A 22,071-nucleotide genomic window follows, 5' to 3' on the forward strand; every position below is an offset into this window, starting at 1 on the left:
TTCACAATATCTTCTATCTTTTTCTTCCTTCTATCATTCCATAATTCCATCTTCCTTTCTCAATCATTCCATTCCTTTCATCCATCCTCAAACACTTCAGTTGTATTTTCTATTGCAGTATCACAGCTTTATTTAGTTTATTTATTTTTCTCATGAACATCAATTTGTATCACAGATTTTTACATTTTTTATTTTAATTACAAAATCTATCTTAATAAGATTAAATATATAATAAGACTTACAATATTTTATGTTTAACTATGTTTTATTACGTATTGTGCAACTTTCCTAAAGAATTTGAGGACGGGCTCTTATGCATCCTTTTCCATTATAATGGAGACGAGTGTGGCCTCGTCAATCTTTTTTCCTATCCGGCATTCGGTCTCGTACCGGAGCCCTCCAAATGCGGGACATTCTGCTACCAGGTGGATCACGGTCTGGTCCACGCCCGGTTCACAGAAGCACGAGGGGTCCTCCCTGAGCTTAAACCTATGAAGGTACTCAGAGAACCCCCTGGACCCCGTGAAGAGCTGGACCAAGATCGGGTCGTCCTCTATGCATAACGTTGACCGTACGTCACTACTGCAGCTGCGTTTTACTACTACCGCATCCGGTATTGAGCATTCAGAGTCCAATATACCTTTAAAAAGATCACAAGAAGTTTAATTTCAAAAATAAGTTATTACAAAATGTGAAACATAACTACATTGACAGTAGGAATAGATAGAAATATCAAAAAGTTTATTTTACAGGATATTGCAGCCTTAGGACTTGTATAGCTGAACATAGGTTTCCAAAAGAACTTTTCATCGAAGAAATCTTTACTGCTACGTGGCGTAAAAGCGCTTCGTTATTTTATATCGAAAACTGCGGGACAGCGCTTTTGCGCTGCAAGTTTCAGTTTGTCATTGTTGCTCTGTGAGAGTGGACGTAGTCTGACCTCACGCGTATTTTGTAACACGAGTTATTCTAAATTTAATTTTTACCGTTGTTCTATATTATTTAAAAAAATAATTATATCACGGGATATTTCCTCGGACGTTGATTCGATTGCTAGTGGTTCTGAGGATGGTAAAAGAACAGATACAAGTTGTGATGATGGCAGTATTATAAATCATCAAAGAAAAAAAAAATGTTTATTGTTTCTTTATAATACGAAAAGAATTAAAAATTGATTGATATTTGTCCAAATGAGAGTGTTTTATTTGACAACGTCAAGTGAAAATATGTCGCGCAGTTTTGGTGCTTTCATGCAAGTATTGTTTCGGTGAACAATGTCTTCTATCCCCTTTGGAAATAGACGTTGTGCAACCCTTTAACATGCCATTGCGCTAGACCAGAGTTCCCCTAACTTTTTTGTGTCGTAGACCCCTTGCCATGTTTTTCCGTGTTGGGTAGACCCCCTACTTACCTGATATTGATTTCCTGTAAATTTCTAACTGTAGTGAAGTTTAGTGTTAAAAACTTAAAGTAAAAACACATGTTAATTTATACATTTATTAATTGAATTTTAATTTAAACCACTCAAAATAAATTTTGTATCTGTTATGTAAAATATACGAAACTTTTTTTTTATACGTATTTTTAGTGAGAACGATGAACCTGATGCTTTAATCATAAATTACTAGGAAATAAATAGCACTATCGTAGACCCCAATTTTCATTTCATGGACCCCCAAATTTTTTTTCGCTGACGTAGACTTCCATGCAGGTTGTAATAGACCCCTAAGGGTCGATATAGACCACTTTGGGAATCACTGCGCTAGACCATATAGGTTTCTTTCATTCAAGCTACTCCTCATTCCGGATTCAATCTTGAAGAAAATCCCAAGCATACCTCTCCACGGCTTAGCGATTGTGAACTGCTATTGATTATGTTTATGTTGAGTGTGTGTGTCTTTACATACATATTTGTGCTTAAACATTAAGTTAACGATATGGTTTTTGCAGGGGCGGCCTAACATATAGTGCAGGGTGTGCAATGCACACTAGCGCCGCCGGGGCCGACGCGGCGCTCCCTGTACAGCTAAAATCACCGTCTTAGAATCTATCGCAGTTCGCCGCTTAGTTTCTCAACAGAGATGTGCTACAGGCATAAAAACAATGAGTGTTATTATGCCGTCATAAGAAGAAAGGCCGTAAATAATACCATACTGTAAGCTATACCTACTTATAAAATAGCTTTTTGGAATATGAACAAACTTTCTTGTTAGACGGCAAAGTTAATAGTTATAGCCGCGGGGTTGGGGGGAAGGGCTTGGGGCGCCAGGGTTTCATTGCACACGGGCGCTACACGAGCTGGAGCCGTCCCTGGGCTGTACAGCTGTCGGGGTAGTAAGGTTGTCGAATATTGACCACGGGCTGGTAGACGAAGCGTGGGTAGACTCCCCGCTAGGACCGACTTCATAGTCGCGGGAAGTTGCTAAATACAAGCAGTACATGACAGGTCATCGTGTTAATCTTTAGTGGAGGTCCATGCTGAAGAAAGAAGAAGGTAACACCGCGCGCCTGTGTTTTTTTTTATAGAGGTTTAAAAATACTTTTACGTATCATAGGTCCTGATTTTGGTGCCCCGTATGTCGGACTCGATCTAGACATCAATACCGACTAAAAACAATCCTCTCTCTTCGGTATCCCTGGTCCCCACGGCATGGCCGTTAGGCATTACTTCGCGGGGGGATTTAGCTGCAGCTTTCTCTGATAAAGTGGCTGTTCAGGCCAGCTTCCTCCGCTCCTGCTCTATTTTTCGCAACTCCTTCAGCACCGTCGTACAGTACGCGCTCGTAAGTTCCCAGGCCGAAGGCGAGGATAGCATTGTAGCTATCAGAGTTTCAGGATAAATTTTGCATCCTACACCTTCTTCCCAAGACCTCCTGGCTTCGTTAAATCGGGGGCAGACGAAAAAGACATGCTCTGCATCTTCAATCATTCCGACACAATTAGGACAGTCAGGGGAATCTTCGTATTTGAACCTATGGAGATACGCTCGGTAACAGCCGTGCGTGCGTCTATGTGCGTGTGTGTGTGTGTGCGTCGTGTGTGTGTGAATGAATATGAATCTAAGAAAGGTATATTTTCCTCAGAGCGTCTTCAACAGGAAAATAACGTCGTAATTTGAGGTCATTTCGCGGTCAATAAAATAGTGTAGTGTCCTTCGTAAAGGTTGCATTTATTAATATGATTCAAGAAACTGTTATATTGACTCATTTATATTATCCTGTGAATAAGCGTTTATGCTATTTTAAGATCTATTTATATCTATGTACATCCCGCCTTCTTTTGGGCACTTGAAAAACCTTATTTTTTGTGATATTACGTAAAGTAACTAACCCATTTAATAATTTTTTTTCTATTGAAATGCGATATGTCAGTAATTTTTGCAGTCTGTAAGAACAGGTAGTCTACATATATAATAATAAACGTTTATCTGTATGTCCTTTATAGACTTGTAAACTATAAATTTAATAAAGTTATAATCTTCAGCAAAATTATAGTTTATAAGCCCAAAAATGTTTCTAAGTTAGTTTCAACAATTTTCGACAGATGACGCCACTGTCATTCAAATGAATTTCATAAAATGCCGTGACAGTTCATACTGATTTGAATTGAAACGAAAAAATCGAACGACTGGTGGCGTTAAGAGTCGTGGCTTATTTTAGTCGGTATGGTGGAAATGCGCCTATGATACAGGTAGTTTTATATAAAAAAAATCAATCATGGTGTTAATGTAAACGTTTATACGAATTTCATTCATAATTTTTTAAATTTTCTAATGGTTTATTTCTACATGTGGTTTTGATAAGAAAAAAGAGTAAGAGAATTGCGCAGAAGTTTATAAAATTAAAAAAAAAAACGACTATTCCAACTTAGCACGTTTGACAGTTCGATATGAACTTCGTGCTTTTGACAGTTCGCATTGAAGTTCGCGCGTTTTGTAGCAATACAATTCATATTTAATCGACGTATAAAGTAATCATTATATCAGATTATTTCATTTAGTCCGCTTACAATTGCTACAATTTATTACAGTGTAAGGCTAACACAATAATATAGAACAAACAAAGTACACGATTAGAAATCGACGATAGAAATGCGTGGCAGGTTTTTTTAAAGGCCGAGTATCTGGTCTCTTTTTCACATCACAGACAAGACAGGTACTTTTATTTGATTAATTTTTTCACATTAAGTTTTACTCGTCTTTCGTACATTTCAATTGCTATTATTCCTTTACTTCTACCATCTTTCTCCTTTCCTCTCACTCTATGACTTGTTTATACATACTTTTTAATAATGTTTTATACACCTATCACCCGATTTACACGGTACTTGTTTTACACGTTTTCGGTTTTACACGGTTTTCCAAATAAGTTTTTTTTTTGTTTTAATCGCACTCTACTAAATGCTACTGTGATTGAATACGCGTGCTGTGTACACATTTCACGGGGAATCTATATAGATAGAATATATCTACGGAAAATTGTATTTGAGTAAAAGTTTCACAGTTTCAGAAAGATTTAATTTTCCATCTTCGTAAATTACAAGTGAGTGTATTATTTAGATTACTATAAATTAACGGCTGTGATTAAAGTAAAATTCAAAGGGAATTAATGCAGGAAATTTCGGGGAGAAATGATGATATTTTAACTTGTCAATGCATTTTATTTTTATTTCTATGTACACCTAAAAATATTGAAAAAAAAATCACAACTGTTAAACAGCAAAATTATGCATTTTCAGCAAGATTTTCGATTTACACGGTTTTGACTTGAAAATTTGTAATTTTCGATTTACACGTTTTTCTCAGGAACGTATCTACTGTGTAAATCGGGGGATAGGTGTACTTTTCAATTTTCACTTTTTTCATTTCCATTATTGTACATTTTTATTCATGGATAATTTATTAAAATATTTATCACATGCGGCAGGTAATCATGGTATCGCAGGGGGATACAGGGATCAGATTTCTACCAGGTAGACAATTTTGTTAATTAAGGTAGGTTTTATTAATCTGTCTTGCAGTGTGCGTCTATTAGCTGACATGATTGACTGAGTGACACAATTTAGAGCTTTACAACGAAAACTACGTTCAGAATCAGCAAATATTTAATACAAATTGCTGCAGCTGCATTCGTTCAGAAATTTGCATGACATATTTTTTTTTTCTAGCTAATAACTTTTCGCGGTACAAAGTCGGCCTTTACAAAAATTTTTGTATAAAAGTTTATATTATCGCGTTTACGTAAAAGCATGGGAGCGTCGATTTCGGACCGGTTATTTCCTCGTACCCCAAATAAGTCCGGTCGCGAAGGCTCGTTTCTTAACCTCCGACGTGTTCTGCATGCGATATTATCCTGGGACATACCAGTGACTCACTCTGACTTTTCACTACCTTTTGTTTTGAAAAAAAAAACAATCAGTACTCCATGTGACAGTTTGTATAACTGTCATTTTTGGCGGGAAATTAATGATTCGATTTTTAATTTTTTAAATAGAAATCCTGGCAAGGAGATCGTTTGGTTATTATTCGTTTATTTATTTTATGTTAGGTTTACAGACTATTTGTTCAATGGGTAGGTGTTTTTATATTGTAAACAGATTGCTGACAAAAGTCACAAAATATAGTCATTTTATGTACTAAACTAAAAATGTACTCCTTTTTATAATCGACACTATTATATTGGCCGTAGAAAGTCCACAAGAAAATGAGCCGGAAGCGGCTTCCATCTAGCGTAGTACTTTTTACCAGATGCTTATGTGTGTATATATATATATATATATATATATATATAAATATAATTCATTTTCTGTCTGTATATTCCAACAAATCTCTGAAATGACTGGACTGATTTTGACGGGACTTATACTGGCAGGTAGCTGATATAATAAGGAGTAACTTAGGCTGCTTTTATTTTAGGAAAAATGAAGGAAAAAACAAAATAAACTAGATTATTTTGTTTGATTCCACGCGGACGAAGTCACGGACACAACTAGTATGCTTTTACATTCTTTACACTTCTTCTGCTTCTAGGAACCGGTCATGAAGTTTTTCTTTTCTTTCAGGGAATAGCTGAAGGTGTCTACAATTCCATACCTGCTATGGTCAAATACTCGATTGCTTGTTTTTCCGTGGGAGATCATACATTGTCCAGATTTTACTGAGTAGACATTATTCTCCAACGTTCTCCACAAAAACATTTAACCAACGCTTATTCCTCTTCTTAGTTTTTTAGGTAATTCTTCTATCATCATCTTCGAAATGATTTGTCATAGATCGTCTACTGCTAGATATAGCTTCCTCCATTGATTTCAATTAACCAAAAGAAGCAGCCTTCTTTTTCCGATGACTTTATCAAGGTTATATGCTTTATAGGAAACATCATCTGTGAACATTGTCTCTTTGTTTCATATTTGTAACAATAAATTTTCATCACCTATTACCAATGTCAAATACAGCGTATGAAAATAACCGTAAAATTTTCAATATCTCTTCACGGCTAGGTTTCTGTACAGTGGAGTTTTTGAAATTCGGTTAAAATGTTTTTTTTTTTTAAATAGTTAAGAGTTCTTTTTTCAAAATTTCAATTTTTTTTACTCGCCAGTTATAAAAATTAACATTTTTACCGTCGTGAAGTAAATTATTAAGATATATTTAAGAAAAGAGAAATTGTTGAACTAGATTTTTCTATATATTTTTAGAAAAAAATTAAAGAGGCCTTTGTCTATTGTAAAGATAGTGGTCATTTAAGATGGCCTTATAAAAAAAAAACTAATAGTTGCACAGAGAGCAATAGAAGAAGATATGCTAGGAGCTTCGCTGAGGGAACGAATGAGAAGGTCCGCAGAAGAACCAGTTGCAGATGTAGATCGAAGAATTGCTATTTCAAAGTGGCAGTAGGAAGCGTACATCGATGGCAGTTGTGGCCGAAAGGTTTTCGAGTGGCGACCACGAGGTGGTACACACGACGCAGATGACTTTCCCACTAAGTGAACTCATGATATTTTCAAGGTAAAGGGTAGTGCAGGACCTGTCTTCGTGACAATCTTATTAGAAGCCCTATGGGTGGGTGAGGTCGTCTCCCTTCTGACATGATTATGATGTGATAATAATGATTTTAATTACTAATTTTCCATTAAAGTTTGTAAGCGTCATTTAAATTGAACTACAGTCATATATTTTAATAAACAAACAGTAAAAAATATTCACAATTAATTGTTAGATATTATTAATCTGTATTTAATTTTTACAACAAATTGTCTATATATGTACATGTTAATATAAAACTACATATTTTTATACAAGTGTAACTTCGATTTTGATTTTTGACATGGTTGATAGTTGAGTTAAATTCTAACATATTTTTTTAATCTCTTAAATATATATTACTAACTGATCCCGCAAACGTTGTTTTGCAAAAAAATATTTTTAATTTTCAATTTAAAAATAAGGTTTGATCGTAGAGGGGTGAAAATTTAGGGTTGTATATATTTTTGTATGTTGTATCATAAAAAAATAAAAACAAAAAATTTCGTCAAAAAAATAAAAAAAAATTTTAAGTGTGAACAACCCTTATCACTTAGGGGTATGAAAAATAGATAGTAGCCGATTCTCAGACCTACTAAATACGCATATAAAATTTGGTAAAAATCGGTCAAGCCGTTTCAGAGGAGTTCAAGTTCGAACACCGTGACACGAGAATTTTATATATTAGATTACAATATATCTGCTTAAGTGGCAACTTAATGGAAAAGGATATAGTCTTGTATAATTCACTCTGTATATTAATTATATAACATTCTCCCAAATTTTCAGGTTTCCAGAGGATGATCAGCGCGTCCTCTATGTATATATCCCACACTGTGATCGCCAACCCGTCTACCAAGCGTGGCGTGGAGAGTTTTGCTGTGGTCGTCCATCGGCTGTAAAGAAAAAAAAAGAACATATTATATTGATTTTACATCAACGATATATTTGGCAACTAATTTAATACGTATGTCAACTAAAGAACAGCGTACGTAAATAAGATTCAACTCTTGTTAGATTTTTTATATAAATATAATGATAACGCGCATGTCGCGTGTTATCGTAAATCTCTGTTAGATAAACCTATCATACGTACAATTTTACTATTTTCCAATTTCAAAATGTTATTTTATAATCTACTAGCTGTCAAACTGAATTGTCAGAAGTTATAAGTCTGTCGCGTTCGAAAATCAAAATAAATAAATATTGTAACGTATTTAAAATTGATCACTTTATTTATTTATAAAATATGAGATAAATAAATAATGAATATAGTTGTTAAACGACTATTTAAATTTGCAGCACGTGAACTGTCAAACGCGCGAAATTCATGACGAACTGTCAAACGCGCGTACTTCATATCGAACTGTCAAACGAGCAAAGGTTCAATAGTTACAACATTTTAATGTTATTTTTTCCATTATAACTTTCCATATAGCATTACGTAATTTATAAATAAAATATGAATGAAACAGGCAAAGTCATTCACAAGTTATGGCGTAAAACAGAGACATTTACATATAAGTATATCTATACAAGATATAGATTTAACAATAAGTATCGGATAACTGAGAAGTCTCTTCAGGGACGGTCGCTCGCAATGTGTCAATATCAATGATGCCGATTCCTACCTGATTAGGGCCACCACGATTTTATAATTTTTTACCGGACAAATTTAATTTTTCATCCAAATGTAATGTATTAAATTTTTAGTTTGTTGAAAGTATTTGACCTATCTAAATTATCATTTAATTAATATACAGGATGATAGGTTATCGGTGTAAAAGCTTTAAATCAGTGAATGTATAGCTTAATTACTGTCAATGCATCTTACATAGCGCCCAAAAATAAATACTTTTAGAAATATTAAATAAAATAATAATTATATAGTAAGAAAAAGTGTTCTTAAAATTGTAATGGCGTATAAAAATTTATTATTATTATCTGTCGCTGCTGACTTCTTATTAAATAAAGTATATTATTAATTAAAAAACTTTTTTATTCACGGCAAATTGTTACAAAGGCTGGACTCAAAATTTACCGTACCATAATTAGGAGGGACAAGAGGTAGTTGGTAGATTTTTGAGTAAATGTTGGTGATTATGTAAAGACTTGTGATTGTTTTGTCATCATCGACATCATCATGTGAGCGGATAAACTCCCACTGCAAGATATATATCCCCTCCAAAGATGACCAGTGCGTGGTCACCATAAGAACCTTTTGACTCCAATGGCCGACAGTTGCACTAACGAACTGCCCTGCACATAGCCACTTCTGACAAGCAATCCTTCAAACTACGTACTACTTTTATGAAACTTTATATATATCGAATGTCTGTATACATAGTCTGTGGATATTTTGTATCTTTCCGTTCGTTGGCAATGTTATTCAATACGGCTGACAAAACGTGTTGCAAAATATGGTTCCCCTACACTCGTCTGACGATCGACTCGTACGGTAAGCGTGCCTTAAAAACACGGCCGGACCGGCGCGCGGCGACAGTCGAGTGCAACCTTCGCGGCGAAAAGCCAGCCAGCATGACTATCTGACGCGCGCACAATCACGATATACATATAAAAAATATTGTTAAATGTCAAATACGCCAATAAAAAATATAGGTCAAAAGTAAATTAACCCAGTGTACCGTGTGACATTTTTTGGCATTTCGAAAAAGGCGCGAATTTTTCATCTTGTTTAATAATAATTAAATTTAATTTGTCGAATCGCCGCAGTGAAAAATGGGTTTGAAATCCGAAGACGACAAACGTCCGAGCAAGCTGGCGATTATGGATGACATTTCGGATACGCCAAGTAAGTTTTTTTTTTTATTAATTTCAAAGGGCACTCGTAATGGCGGTAAATTGAACATTGACAAACAGCAAAACTAACCTGTTTTGTTTCGTAAAATTATTAAAAATTATAATAGTTACTGTAATTTTAAAACTTTATTATATATTAAATTAATATTACACTTTCATTGCATTACATTTAAATCTTATTTTTTTTTTAAATTATGTTGGTAGTTTTGAACATTTTTGGGTTGCATAAAAAAGTGAATATTTTAAATCGACATTTATGTAAAAAAAGATTCCTATTTCAATTTATGATTTCTTAAAATATTAGATACTAAAAAAATATTATTTTGTGTTAAATTGAAATTAAAATGTTAAATTAGAAAAAAAATATGCAATATCTTTTATCCCGTTTAATAAGAATATTGTTATTACGTTTATACATCTTACATATAATTTTAAATCTTGTATATTTTGTCTCAAAGAGACTAAAGCAAGCAAAATTTTTAACAAACATGTTATCATAGCAAAAACAATATTGGAACGCCATGTTTACACATTACAGTAAATACATATGTACACACAACAGACAGCATTATTCTGTTAGTAGATGTGTAGGTATACCACGTTTATTATTTAACTCGAGGACAGTTCCTTATGTGCATTTAACAAAACTTAATAACTTTTTTGAATGACCACCAACTCGCTTGAAGATTATCGATCCTGTGGTCGAAGATGAAGACCGCTGACTCAGTAGGTACTTTCACATTGGCCCTGAAGAGACTTGGGTTATAATTCTCGTAAAAAAAAAGCCGGCATATCATTCCATTCTCGAATTGTGCGGACAAGATTCCTTAAATATAAAAGCTTTGAACATTTCGCCAATAAATAGAAATTTCTTAACAAACAAACCTTCCGAGTGATCTTTTGTTATATTAATTTAATATTCTAATAATAAACAACTGTTACCTAAAAATAAGTTTTTATTTTTCCGCACTAATACTTTAATAATAAAATAATTATATATTAATGGTAATACTTCTTGGTACTCGAAAATATATACACGAAGGTACATGGTTTTTACTAAATTCTTCGAAATTCCATAAGGTCGTTCATTAATTCTAGAAGTGTATAGAATTTTTTTCGGTTTTGCGTTTAGGCATACACGTGGCGATTTCGTTTTATTTATATAGAAAGCGGTCAAACTATCTTCCTTTACATTAAAAATATTAGTTGAAAACAGATTGACAATGTTTTATTGATTATTTTATTTTAACTGCAATAAAATCTACATTATCTCTATATTTTAATTTGGTTATTTATTGTGGTTATTGGCAAATGAAAGTAAATATTTTTAAAATAAATGTATTAATTACGTAATATACGTAATATTTATGTTATGATACCGCCATCTTTGATTTATGTGGTTTCTATATGCTAAAACTTGTAAATGACTTTCACGTGTTACTGTTTAGTTATTATTATTTAATCTTGCTGTTAATTTTGAAAAATAATCAATAAATTAAATAATGAAACTGTAAAAAAATGTATAATAGAAATTCCGAGAATTTATCAGCTGTCGTTCATGTGAGCTAGTTTGGTAGATGTCACAGAATATTCGAAATTTTAATTTTGGAATTGGAATATGTCAGTTTTCTCATGATGTTTTTTAAAACTTTTTTGAGTTATCACGATATTTGAAATTTATTTTACTTAAATTCATATGTAAATAATTATCATCAGTAAATTAAATTTTGATAACATATTTATGTGTAGAGTAAATAAAATTTGATCGTGAAAAATTTTATATAAGCTCGTAAATTTTGCTTCAATTTATTTTACTGGCATGCGATAAAGTTCGAATATTACTAAATTTAAAATTAGAATCAATATCTAAATCTTATGTATTGGTTAGAAACAATGATGTTCACATTAGGCATTTCCCGCATTTTTTCATATAATATAATGAATTTGTGCAATTTTTTAAAGCATTTCAAAATTTTATTCTTATTTTTAAATCTGTCTATTAATATTTTTTTGTATATATAATCTGTTATTAATAGCCTATGTTATATTACCGTTACATATTTATTTTCGAATATATGTATCAAAATGCATTCTATCAAATACAATTATGTCCATATTTATTTTTTAACGAAATATTTATAAATCTTTAAATATATTCAAGGAATAAATTACATCATAATAAAATACATTGCGGGTATGTACCGGCTTAATCTGTGTTTGCTCAACAAAGATAATATATGACATAAAAAATATTAAGAAACATTTTTATCGATGAATGTTTTTAATCATAAATAATCTGTATGAAGACCAAGTTATGTTCCTTTGTCTTTGTCAAAGGAAAATAAGAATGCTTCGAGATTCTAGTTTTAAAGGATAAAGGTATGCTACAATTTTTTTTAAATATTTTTTTGAAGACGCCAAAGACGTTTTTCCCAGATATACATATATATGTGAATAAATAAATATATAGTACATACTAATTAGTGGCATGTTAGACCATTGTTGTCATCTACTTATAAATATACAAATTAATAAAATAATATAAATATAATAAGCAGTGGTAAACCAGCGGTAGAGGAATGATATTTGCGATCCTATATCGCGAGTTTAATTCCCGAGATACAATCCTATGTAATTGATACTCTGTTTATTAATTATATAGGATTTTTTGTGGCCCCCGCTATTGGGGACATCTCCTTCCACCCCCTATTTTATTGAAAACAGAGTTTTGTATTTCTTTTTTTTTCACTAGAATTTTTATTTTCGTACTCGTCTTCCATAGCACACAATATCTTTTTTCCTCCTTCTCTTACTTTCTCAATCATTCCATTCCTTTCGTACATCCTCAAACACTTCAGTTATCCATTTCTATTACAGTATCACAGTTTTAATTGGTTTAATTATTTTCTCTTGTACATCAATTTTATCACGGATTTATTTTACAATTGTTTTTTTTATATCAATGAATCTATTTTTATAACTATTATATAGGATTGCCATTGCTCACAAATAAGTTTCAAGAGTATGGGCACCAGCGTTCTCTACATTCTGCCACACTGCAATCTGCAATACCCCTACATATACATTTCTTAAATTGGCCTATTCCTTCCACTGGATGTCTATCAGCTGACGTGAATGAATGAATGCAAAACGACTCACCAGTGGCACAACTGACGTTTCTTCTCTTCAACGAAGTGAATATAAATTAAAAAAAAAGACTATTCGAACGCAGTAAACCACAGACTATAGCACCAGTCATTAAAAATATTAATTAATAAAAGAATGAAGGCTAAATGCAATTAAAGTCAGTGTTCAAAGAATGAGGTAATAAAAAAAAGGTTTTATATGCTATTTAATACGTTTTAAATGCAGTGTTAGTGTTTAATTACTGATGATAAAGTCTAAATATATGTTATTTATGATTCATTACCTTGTTATGATATGTAATTAGAAATATAGCGATGTACATATAGTTAGTTTGACATAAAGATTCGCATGTTATATCTTTATGTATGATCCATCTTTTTAATATATAAAAGTAAGTGTAAAGAGAAAAAAATATTTAGGAAAGAATTGTGATATATTTGAAAACGTGATAGAGCTGTGATATAGTGTAATATCGGGTGCCGTAATACACGGTCTTGCACTGATTTACATCTTCTGGTAGTAAGGGGGAGAGCTTACCCACGCCGTGTTTACCCACTTGTGGTCAACACTCGAGAACCTTTCGTTACCCAAAGTTAAATGTTAACCTTTCTTTTACATAATACCTACCAATAAAACTATCAAATATTCGTCTACCCTCAACAATTATTTTTTCTTTCGTTACAAAATATGTGTATACCCACAGTAATTAAATTTTAACAATCACTCGGTTTTACAACACGGTCACGCCGGCATTTATGTTGATATGTATGTATATATTCAGTTAACCACTTGAACAAAGATAGTGGAATATACCCCAGCTTAACGGACTTAGCTGCGATAGAAGATAGCATTTATATAAGTCGGTCAAGATCTCTTGGTATTGTGGATGGTCGAGTTCCGTCTGTGTGTGTGTGTTGAGATTCGATTCCTGAATGGTAAAGTAAATACCTTAGATCCTTATTGGTCTTTACAGGGGCGGCTCTAGCTCGTGTAGCGCCCGTGTGCAATGAAACCCTGGCGCCCCCTAGGCCTGATCCCTCCCCCCCCCCGCCGCTATAACTATTAACTTTGTAGTCGTAACAAGAAAGTTTTTTCATATTCCAACTAGATTTTTTATAAGTAGGTATAGCTTACAGTATGGTATTAATTACGGCCTTTCTTATTATGACGGCAGAATAACACTCATTATTTATATGCCCGTAACACATTTCTTTTGCGAAACTAAGCAACGAACCACGGCGGCTCCTAAGACAGCGGCTCCCGTGTGCATTGCACACCCTACACTATAGGTTAAACCGCCCCTAGGTTTATCTTTTTTTTTATGGTCCCCGTTGTTGGGGACCTCTCGTTCCCCTATCTCGTGTGGGTCAGGGACTTTTTAATTCTAGTAATTTATTCATATTTTTTATTATTATCATTCTTCTCTTTCATATATCATCTTATCTGTCGTACTGTTTCTTTCATTCTACAATTTTCCCAGTCTTTCTCTTTCATTCCATTAGCCATACATCCATCCTCAACCACTACATTCTAGGTTTACTTACTATTTTATTTTGCAACATTATTTATTTTTCAAATATTTAACACGTATTTTCTTTGTAATTATCATCTTATATTTATGTTTATCTTTTATCATTTAAATATGATCATCATATATCTTTTAAGGAGAACGCATTCTCAAAGTATTCAGTTTATATTCCATATGTGAGTGCAATGGTAGTATAGATTTATGAAATATAGATTTGAGACGTGGTCGCTTACGATGGGCCTCATGAGAAGACTGGGTCACCTAGAGAGCAATGGCTATGCTAGAAGTTTCGAGAGATAGAATCAGAGGATATTCACAGATAAACCAAAATCATCGACGTAGCTCGAAGAATTGATCGTCTAAAGTGGCAGTGACAACGATAGACAAGATGTGGGTAGGTGGAGGGTAGCTGGAACGATGTCATAGTTATTGTCAAGGAAATTCTCTGGATTCGGGCAGCGTAAGACTGTAATCGTGGGCATCTATCAGCTGAATAGAATAAGAAGAAGGACCTTTTTCAAAAATGAATAGGCTTAGATATAATAAATAACATAATGATAATACACCTATCCCCCGATTTACACGGTACTTGTTTTACACGTTTTCGCTTTTACACGGTTTTCCAAATAAGTCTTTTTTTTTGTTTTAATAACCGATTTTATTACCATCTCTCATAATGTAAATATTTCTGCTTCGAACATCGAATCGGCACAAATAACTTCGAGTGATGAAAGTGTATTCTTATTTGTTCTTCTGTTTAATGTATATTGTAATTAAATAAAAAAAAAAACAGTTTTTCCGTAATATAATATATATTTTAACTTGTCAAAATATTTTATTTTTATTTCTATGTACACCTATAATTATTGAAAAGAATCACAACTGTTAAATAGCAAAATCGTGTATTTTCTGCAAGTTTTACGATTTACACGGTTTTGACTTGAAAATTTTTAATTTTCGATTAACACGTTTCTCTCAGGAACCTAGCTACCGTGTAAATCGGGGGATAGGTGTATTGTAATAAAAAAGCTTTTCAAAATTTGAATTGCTACGTATTACGCTTAAATTATTGTCAACCGTCTGTTCCTGCAGAAAAGATAATTGATGTATCATGTTTCATGGTGATCAATTTATACAAGACGATTGATAATAGGTGCTATTTCATATACATTAACTTCTATGAAGCTTTTACACTATATATTAATTACACCAATACCTCACTTTGCGTCGTGGTTACGTTCCAAAAAAACACGACGCAAATTGAAACGCCGCAAAGTGAATTAAGATTTTCTATAGCAAACCATGTAAAGATCGAAGATCAGGAAAAGAAGGAAAGGTTCCAGGATTACGAAAATACTACTTTTAAAAAATAAAATTGAACAAAGTAAGCATTAAAAAAATAAAAATAATATAACTATGCCAATAAATAAATTGGAAAAATATTTACCTTGTTTGTAACCAGAAACAACACGTAAAAATTTATAAAAATTTATGATTATTTTTTAAAAAAAAGCACAACACACTCCATTACAACACAATACGTAATTAAAACTGAACTCCAAAATTAGCATAACAAAGTGAAAAAATTCACGTGAACAAATTCAAATTGCGTTGTTTTTAGTTAGAAAAAGAATTCCCGAGTTTTGATGGCATGGTGCAATTAGAAACACCAGGGTTGCCATCTTTTAGAAAAAAAAGAAAATTAAAAAAAGTTAAAGACTCGAACCCAGAACAACGCAAACTCGAAAATCTAACGACGCACAGTGAAAATTAGTACTAATTAAGCAGCGACGCAACTTCGAAAAAAACGCAAAACGAAACGACGCAAAGCGAGGTTATGGTGTATACTATAGTATTATTACAGAATAACTAATCATCTTGTATAATTATAAATATAATTGCTTACAATAAAACAGTTAAAGTTGAATATGTTTTGCTAAGATTGATAAATATAACACTATAATTATTATTATTGATCTGTGACGTCATGTCTTTGTTGTAACGTCGTTAAATTTTTTTTGTTGGTTCGTAAATAGATTTAATTGAGTCAATGACAATTCATCACAAAAAGCCCATTGGACAATGCGAATCGTATTTATTTTTTGTAATGTAAATAATTCAAATATTATTTTATGTATAAAGTCAACAATAATTACAATATAACATAAATATACAAAATAATTTTAAAAAGGACGAATTGTAATTTCAACTACAGACAACCACAACAATCACTATGTTAATAAAAAAAGGATTTTTGAAAATAGAAATCAATATAGTCACACCATTAAAGCTTTTGCATGTCTTATCATTCAATATGTATTTTTTATTGTTTAATTTTAAAAGATTTAGAGACAGGGCATAGATTTGGATATATCTTTGCGTGTACGAGTGACATTATATTTCTTTGATAAAATAAGTAAACATATTTTATCTGTGTAAAATAGATTGTTGTATTCATCGTGAGTGTTAGATAAATTTTATTATAAAATTTAGTTATTAAACTACTCGGTATTTAGTTACCTCGCGGACAAATAACATTTATTTTAAAAGCATCTATGCGTAGTTATTTATCTGTATAAAATAGGCCTAACTTTTATATTAAAATGACATTAATAAAAGATGAATATGACACTGACGTTTGACAGATGGGACATGAAGATGGTGGAATAATGTAAAACAAGATACAGTTACATTGCTTTTCGTACTACTATTTATATGTTTGTATGTATATATATGTATGGTAATGTAAGTATATTTTTTTTAATATAATTATTAAAAAAAATTCAAACCCCACTGAGTTTCTTTTTATTTTTTTGGCAATAGATGGCGCTTCATGGACTAACGACCTTAATTTTATGCTGAGGATTACAGATAATTGACTTCACTTTGACTTTATGTATATTAAATAGGTTATTATATAATAATTAAAGATTTTAGTGAAACAAGTTGGGTACACGAAGAAATTCTTGATTATATGTCGCCATTTTGTAAAATATACACGTAATGTATTTGAATTGTTCGATGCATAATCTTTTACAAATTTACTTGAATCATAAATAATTATAAAACAAAAAACTAAAATACCTATAATTTAACCTTAAATGACATCATTAATAACAATCATTTATTTTCCACGGCAGTATTTAAAATAATGATGTACATTTTTCACGACACAAACCATTACACGAATTATAAAAGTAAAAAAAAAAACGTATGGAAATGTGTTCGAAATTTAAATAGGTATATAAAAATTTTAAAATGAACTTTATATCTATACAAATAGGATGTATATTAAAACAGACGGTGTATGTGTATACAGTGGCGACCGATAAGATGACTCTCTTCATAATACACCTGAGCCAATTCATTATCCACGGCTCGCGTACGACTCACGCTGTTTCATACAAACTCATTGCGATTAATATGAACATTTCATTGTTTCACCTTATGCGTGTTCTTTTTATAAATAGTTGTGACATTGGCATGTGGATTTTGTATCGATATTTAATGCCCATGTTTCTCGATTAAAAATTACATTTGAACTAAAAATTATTTCATCGTGTCTGGTGATAGAATCCCTTTGCAAGGTCTTCATCAATGATCTTTTATTTTATGGACCCTGATTTTGTGGACCTTTATTTCACACCTAAAAAGGGACAGGGACTTTGTTTACAAAGGCAATTGATTTATTCTATTTTTGATTTTCTTCTTTCGTGATTCTCTTTATATTCTTTACATTGTCAAGATATAACATAATAGTTTTAACTATCACGTTACTTTGGCATCAAAGACTTTGTTACTGATTTGCGACTTGTGTCATTATATTGTTTTTACTTTGGTTCTTTTTAATAAACACCTATTTTAATTACAAAATTTTATCTCAGTTTTTATTTATGAATCACATTATTAATTTCTTACACGACTATGTCTTACGTAAATGTCTTATTATTACGTACCTAAGAAAGAGACTAATATATAGCTACTTCCGATATGCAGCAGTAGTCGTGCAATGAAGTTAGAATCTAACATCTGAGGATGCCCTGTGGAGGGGTGAAACGTGTAGAATAGATTAACGATGGTAGTTCTGTTTCGCGTTGTTTACCGCACGCGATTTTACAGCGGGCTGGCGGGCGGTGCACTTTATTGCACGACTACTGCTGCATAGCGGAAGTAGCTATATATTAGTCCCTTTCTTAGTTAGGATGGACTTCCGCAAGGTAACATCTGAATGTATTAGATTGGTTATTATTACGTTTTGCACTAGCCTATTTTTATGTTCTTTAAAAATCGCCATGATTACCAGTCTTACTTGCTGCTTGCATCCAGGGACTTCTTTGACTTTGACCATGTCGTCGCTTCATCTAGTGGCGGTTCCAACCATGTGTCACCATTCGAAAAACTTTTGGTTCCAAAAACCATGGGTTGCATATACGATATGCTCCGCACACTGCCTGCTAGGCTGAAAAGATAATATTCATTGCTTTGTCTATATTTAAAAAAAATGTTTGACGTGTAAATTTTATCTGTGTTTGACGAGTGACAGACAAAATTGATTTGTGTCAAAAGATTATTTTTAATCTTTGTTTTTAATAAATTCGTATTTAATTATTTCATAGCTAATAATTACCTAGAGATTATATATTTGATTAATATTTATTTTTGAAACAAAAAGCGTAACTTGTAATGATTTCTCATGTACTCTCAAACATCTCTGCCAATGACAGTTAAGTTCTAAATCTGAACTTGTATAACATGGATTTAGATATGGCAAGGCAACAGCTTAAATAGATGTTTTATATCAAAACCATTACGAAATTATGGCTTATCGTGTTAAAGTGATGTCGTTAGATATATCCGAGATAATAATAAGGTAAAGATTTCTACATCCCATAAAGCGAAGTTTATCTTTGAAACAGACTAAAAACATAAATGAATTTTCACGGCCAGACTTTGTACAAGGCAAAAAGTGGATCAATGGTATATCTTCAATGTTGTTATTTAAAACAGTTTATACTGTGTTAATAGATGTAGAAAAAATAGTTTAGTTTTTATATATACTTTTCTTGCGTTCGAAATATGCATTGTGATACGATATAAACATTTTGTTGCTATTAGAAACAGTTCATACAAGTTAATAAATTCTGCGTAGGTCTGTGTGTATGCATAATACAGTTCCTATGTTTATTATTAAACATAAAATTAAAAGTATATTGTTTAATAAATCTTATTATATATAGCGTTCATGAGTTTTTAGTCGATTGATATTGTTACGTACTGTGAGTTCTGACTCGAAATGAAACGCCACTGGTTCACAAGGAGTCTTTTATTCACAAATCAGATGGTCACCCTATTTTAACACAAAGTATACTTTCGCTTAGTCCAAACTTCGCTTTCAAATCGCTCAAGAAATCACTGTCCAAATAACTTGCCAAATAGTCACTTTGTATCACTGATCGTAGATCTTAATCTTATAACTCGAAAAACAACACTGAACTGTAGATATGGGGAGTACACCTATTTATACTACGGAGAAAGTTCGCGATAGTACTCGGTTAGAATTTCCGAGAAACGTACACAAAAATTTATAAATACAACTAAAAAGTAAATCCCATCTCATAATCTCCCATCTCCTTTCTTTCCATCGGACAAGACGTACAGAGTCCCGATATCCGTACACGGTTGAAATTCCTTTCACTCGCACTAAGCTTTTTGCTATTACTTTTAAATTACGAACAGATAAGGAGTAGAACAACATATTATTTCCAGACAATTATCACTAAGGAGTCTTCAAGACGAGATTGAATAGATTTCTTCTAGGTAAACATATAGCATTGTAGACACGTTCAATGCTTCGTCTATAATAGTAAAAAAAAATTATTAACTATATAAATATGGTCAATAAATACATGTATTCCACTACGAAATGCTGTAAAATTACAATCTACAAACTCATTGCGATGGTATAAGTTTTAACTTTACCAATAAAAGTTGAAAATAATGATCTATTAAAGTGTTTATCGATACATCGAACGTTTTGTTTTGTTTGTCGCACATGGAATGCACGCCGGTCGAACAATGGACGATGTGTTTACCGAAACCTATTAAAGTTTCTACGTACATGTGCAAACTGATTGATTGATCATTGTTTTTTTTTTAATTTCACTTGTCACTGACGTAATTTGAATCGGATCGAAGTGACAGTTGCGGTATTAAAAATGAAAGATTTATTTATATTTATATGAGTGGTGACATATTTATGGGTTAATTTATTATCGTAATGAAATATTATTTTTTATGATAAATAAATTAAAGATGAAAACACTATTTAAATAAATTTTATTCGTAGCATGTTTTTATATTAAAAAAAAACAATTACCCGCAAATCGCTGAGCATTAGTGGCTTCAATCGTGAAAAACAAAGGTTTTTCATGTGACCAATTGTAAATCCATTTCCATATCGATATGGATGCGAGACGTGGAAGGTTACCAAGGATATCACGCGTCGGCTCCAAGTCTTCGTTAACAACTGCCTTCGATGTATTCTCGGTATATACTGGCCAGAGAAACTCTCCAACGCAGATCTCTGGAAACGCTGCGGTGAGATGCCGTTTGATCAGCAGATCAAACGTCGCAAGTGGAACTGGATAGGCCACACGCTACGAAGTAACCCTGATCACATACCGAGGCAAGCCCTAGAATTGAATCCGCCACTTCCGCACATGCAGTGGTAGTCGTGCAACAAAGTGCACCGCCCGCCAGCCCGCTGATAAATGCGTATGCGGCAAACAATGCGAATTACACAACTGCCACCGTTAAATCACTCAACAGGTGTTTCACCCCTCCACGGGGCATCTTCAGGAGTTATGTTACACCGATTAGTGCCAAACACGTGTTTGGCAATTGTTCTTTTCTTACTAAAGATTTTATTATTTTAAATGAAGACAATGTCTGTTTTTTTTTGTTTGGGTCAAAATTAGTAATTGAAATTTAAGCACCTTCCCGTTGTCAGATTGATCTGAAATTTGGTACACACATTTAATTTAGATGACAATACAATATAATAAAATAAATAACATTATAAATCTAAGATGGCCGCCGATACAAAATGGCGGATTACATATTTTTATCTTTAAAATTTTTATGAAGGTTCAACTAACCGTGTTTATAAAGTATGTTTTAACAGTGTTACACTATCATTAGGTTTTTTTATAGAAATTCCACAAAAGTACAGTGGTGATGTTATAAAATTATTATCGGAAATATTTTGTCAACATTATCAATTCATTTCCATGTAATGTAAACTTAATCGATTCGGTTTTCGCAATACTTATTTAAACGTGACTAATCGTGAATATATTTCAGCTAATTTAGATTTTTAGACGCAATTATTTCGCAGAATGACTAATTAATATTTTTAATTAGTTTTTAATATTATTCTCAAGCTATTTTCACTGCTTATTTTCACTTAAAATACTATTTAATTTTAAGGAGTACATATCTAAGTATAAAACGTAATATCTCCTACATGTATTTATATAACCTATATGACATGGGA

The 22,071-nt window shown here is 32.3% G+C and overlaps 1 protein-coding gene across 1 annotated transcript in view; it reads left to right on the forward strand.

Annotated features, from left to right (window-relative positions):
- Positions 1-9,511: 9,511 nt before the first annotated feature.
- The window catches only part of Picot (putative inorganic phosphate cotransporter protein picot), an 84,629-nt gene continuing 72,069 nt past the window's right edge, over positions 9,512-22,071 (forward strand). The window contains exon 1 of the mRNA XM_068777022.1: positions 9,512-9,833. Within this exon, the coding sequence (XP_068633123.1) occupies positions 9,761-9,833 (73 nt within the window). The 5' untranslated portion in view covers positions 9,512-9,760. The remainder of the gene's footprint in view (positions 9,834-22,071) is intronic.

The sequence above is a fragment of the Battus philenor genome, unplaced genomic scaffold (assembly GCF_028537555.1).
Source record: "Battus philenor isolate CCGP_79_NKW_IND1 unplaced genomic scaffold, ilBatPhil1.0.hap1 SCAF_13, whole genome shotgun sequence".
NCBI lineage: Eukaryota > Metazoa > Arthropoda > Insecta > Lepidoptera > Papilionidae > Battus > Battus philenor.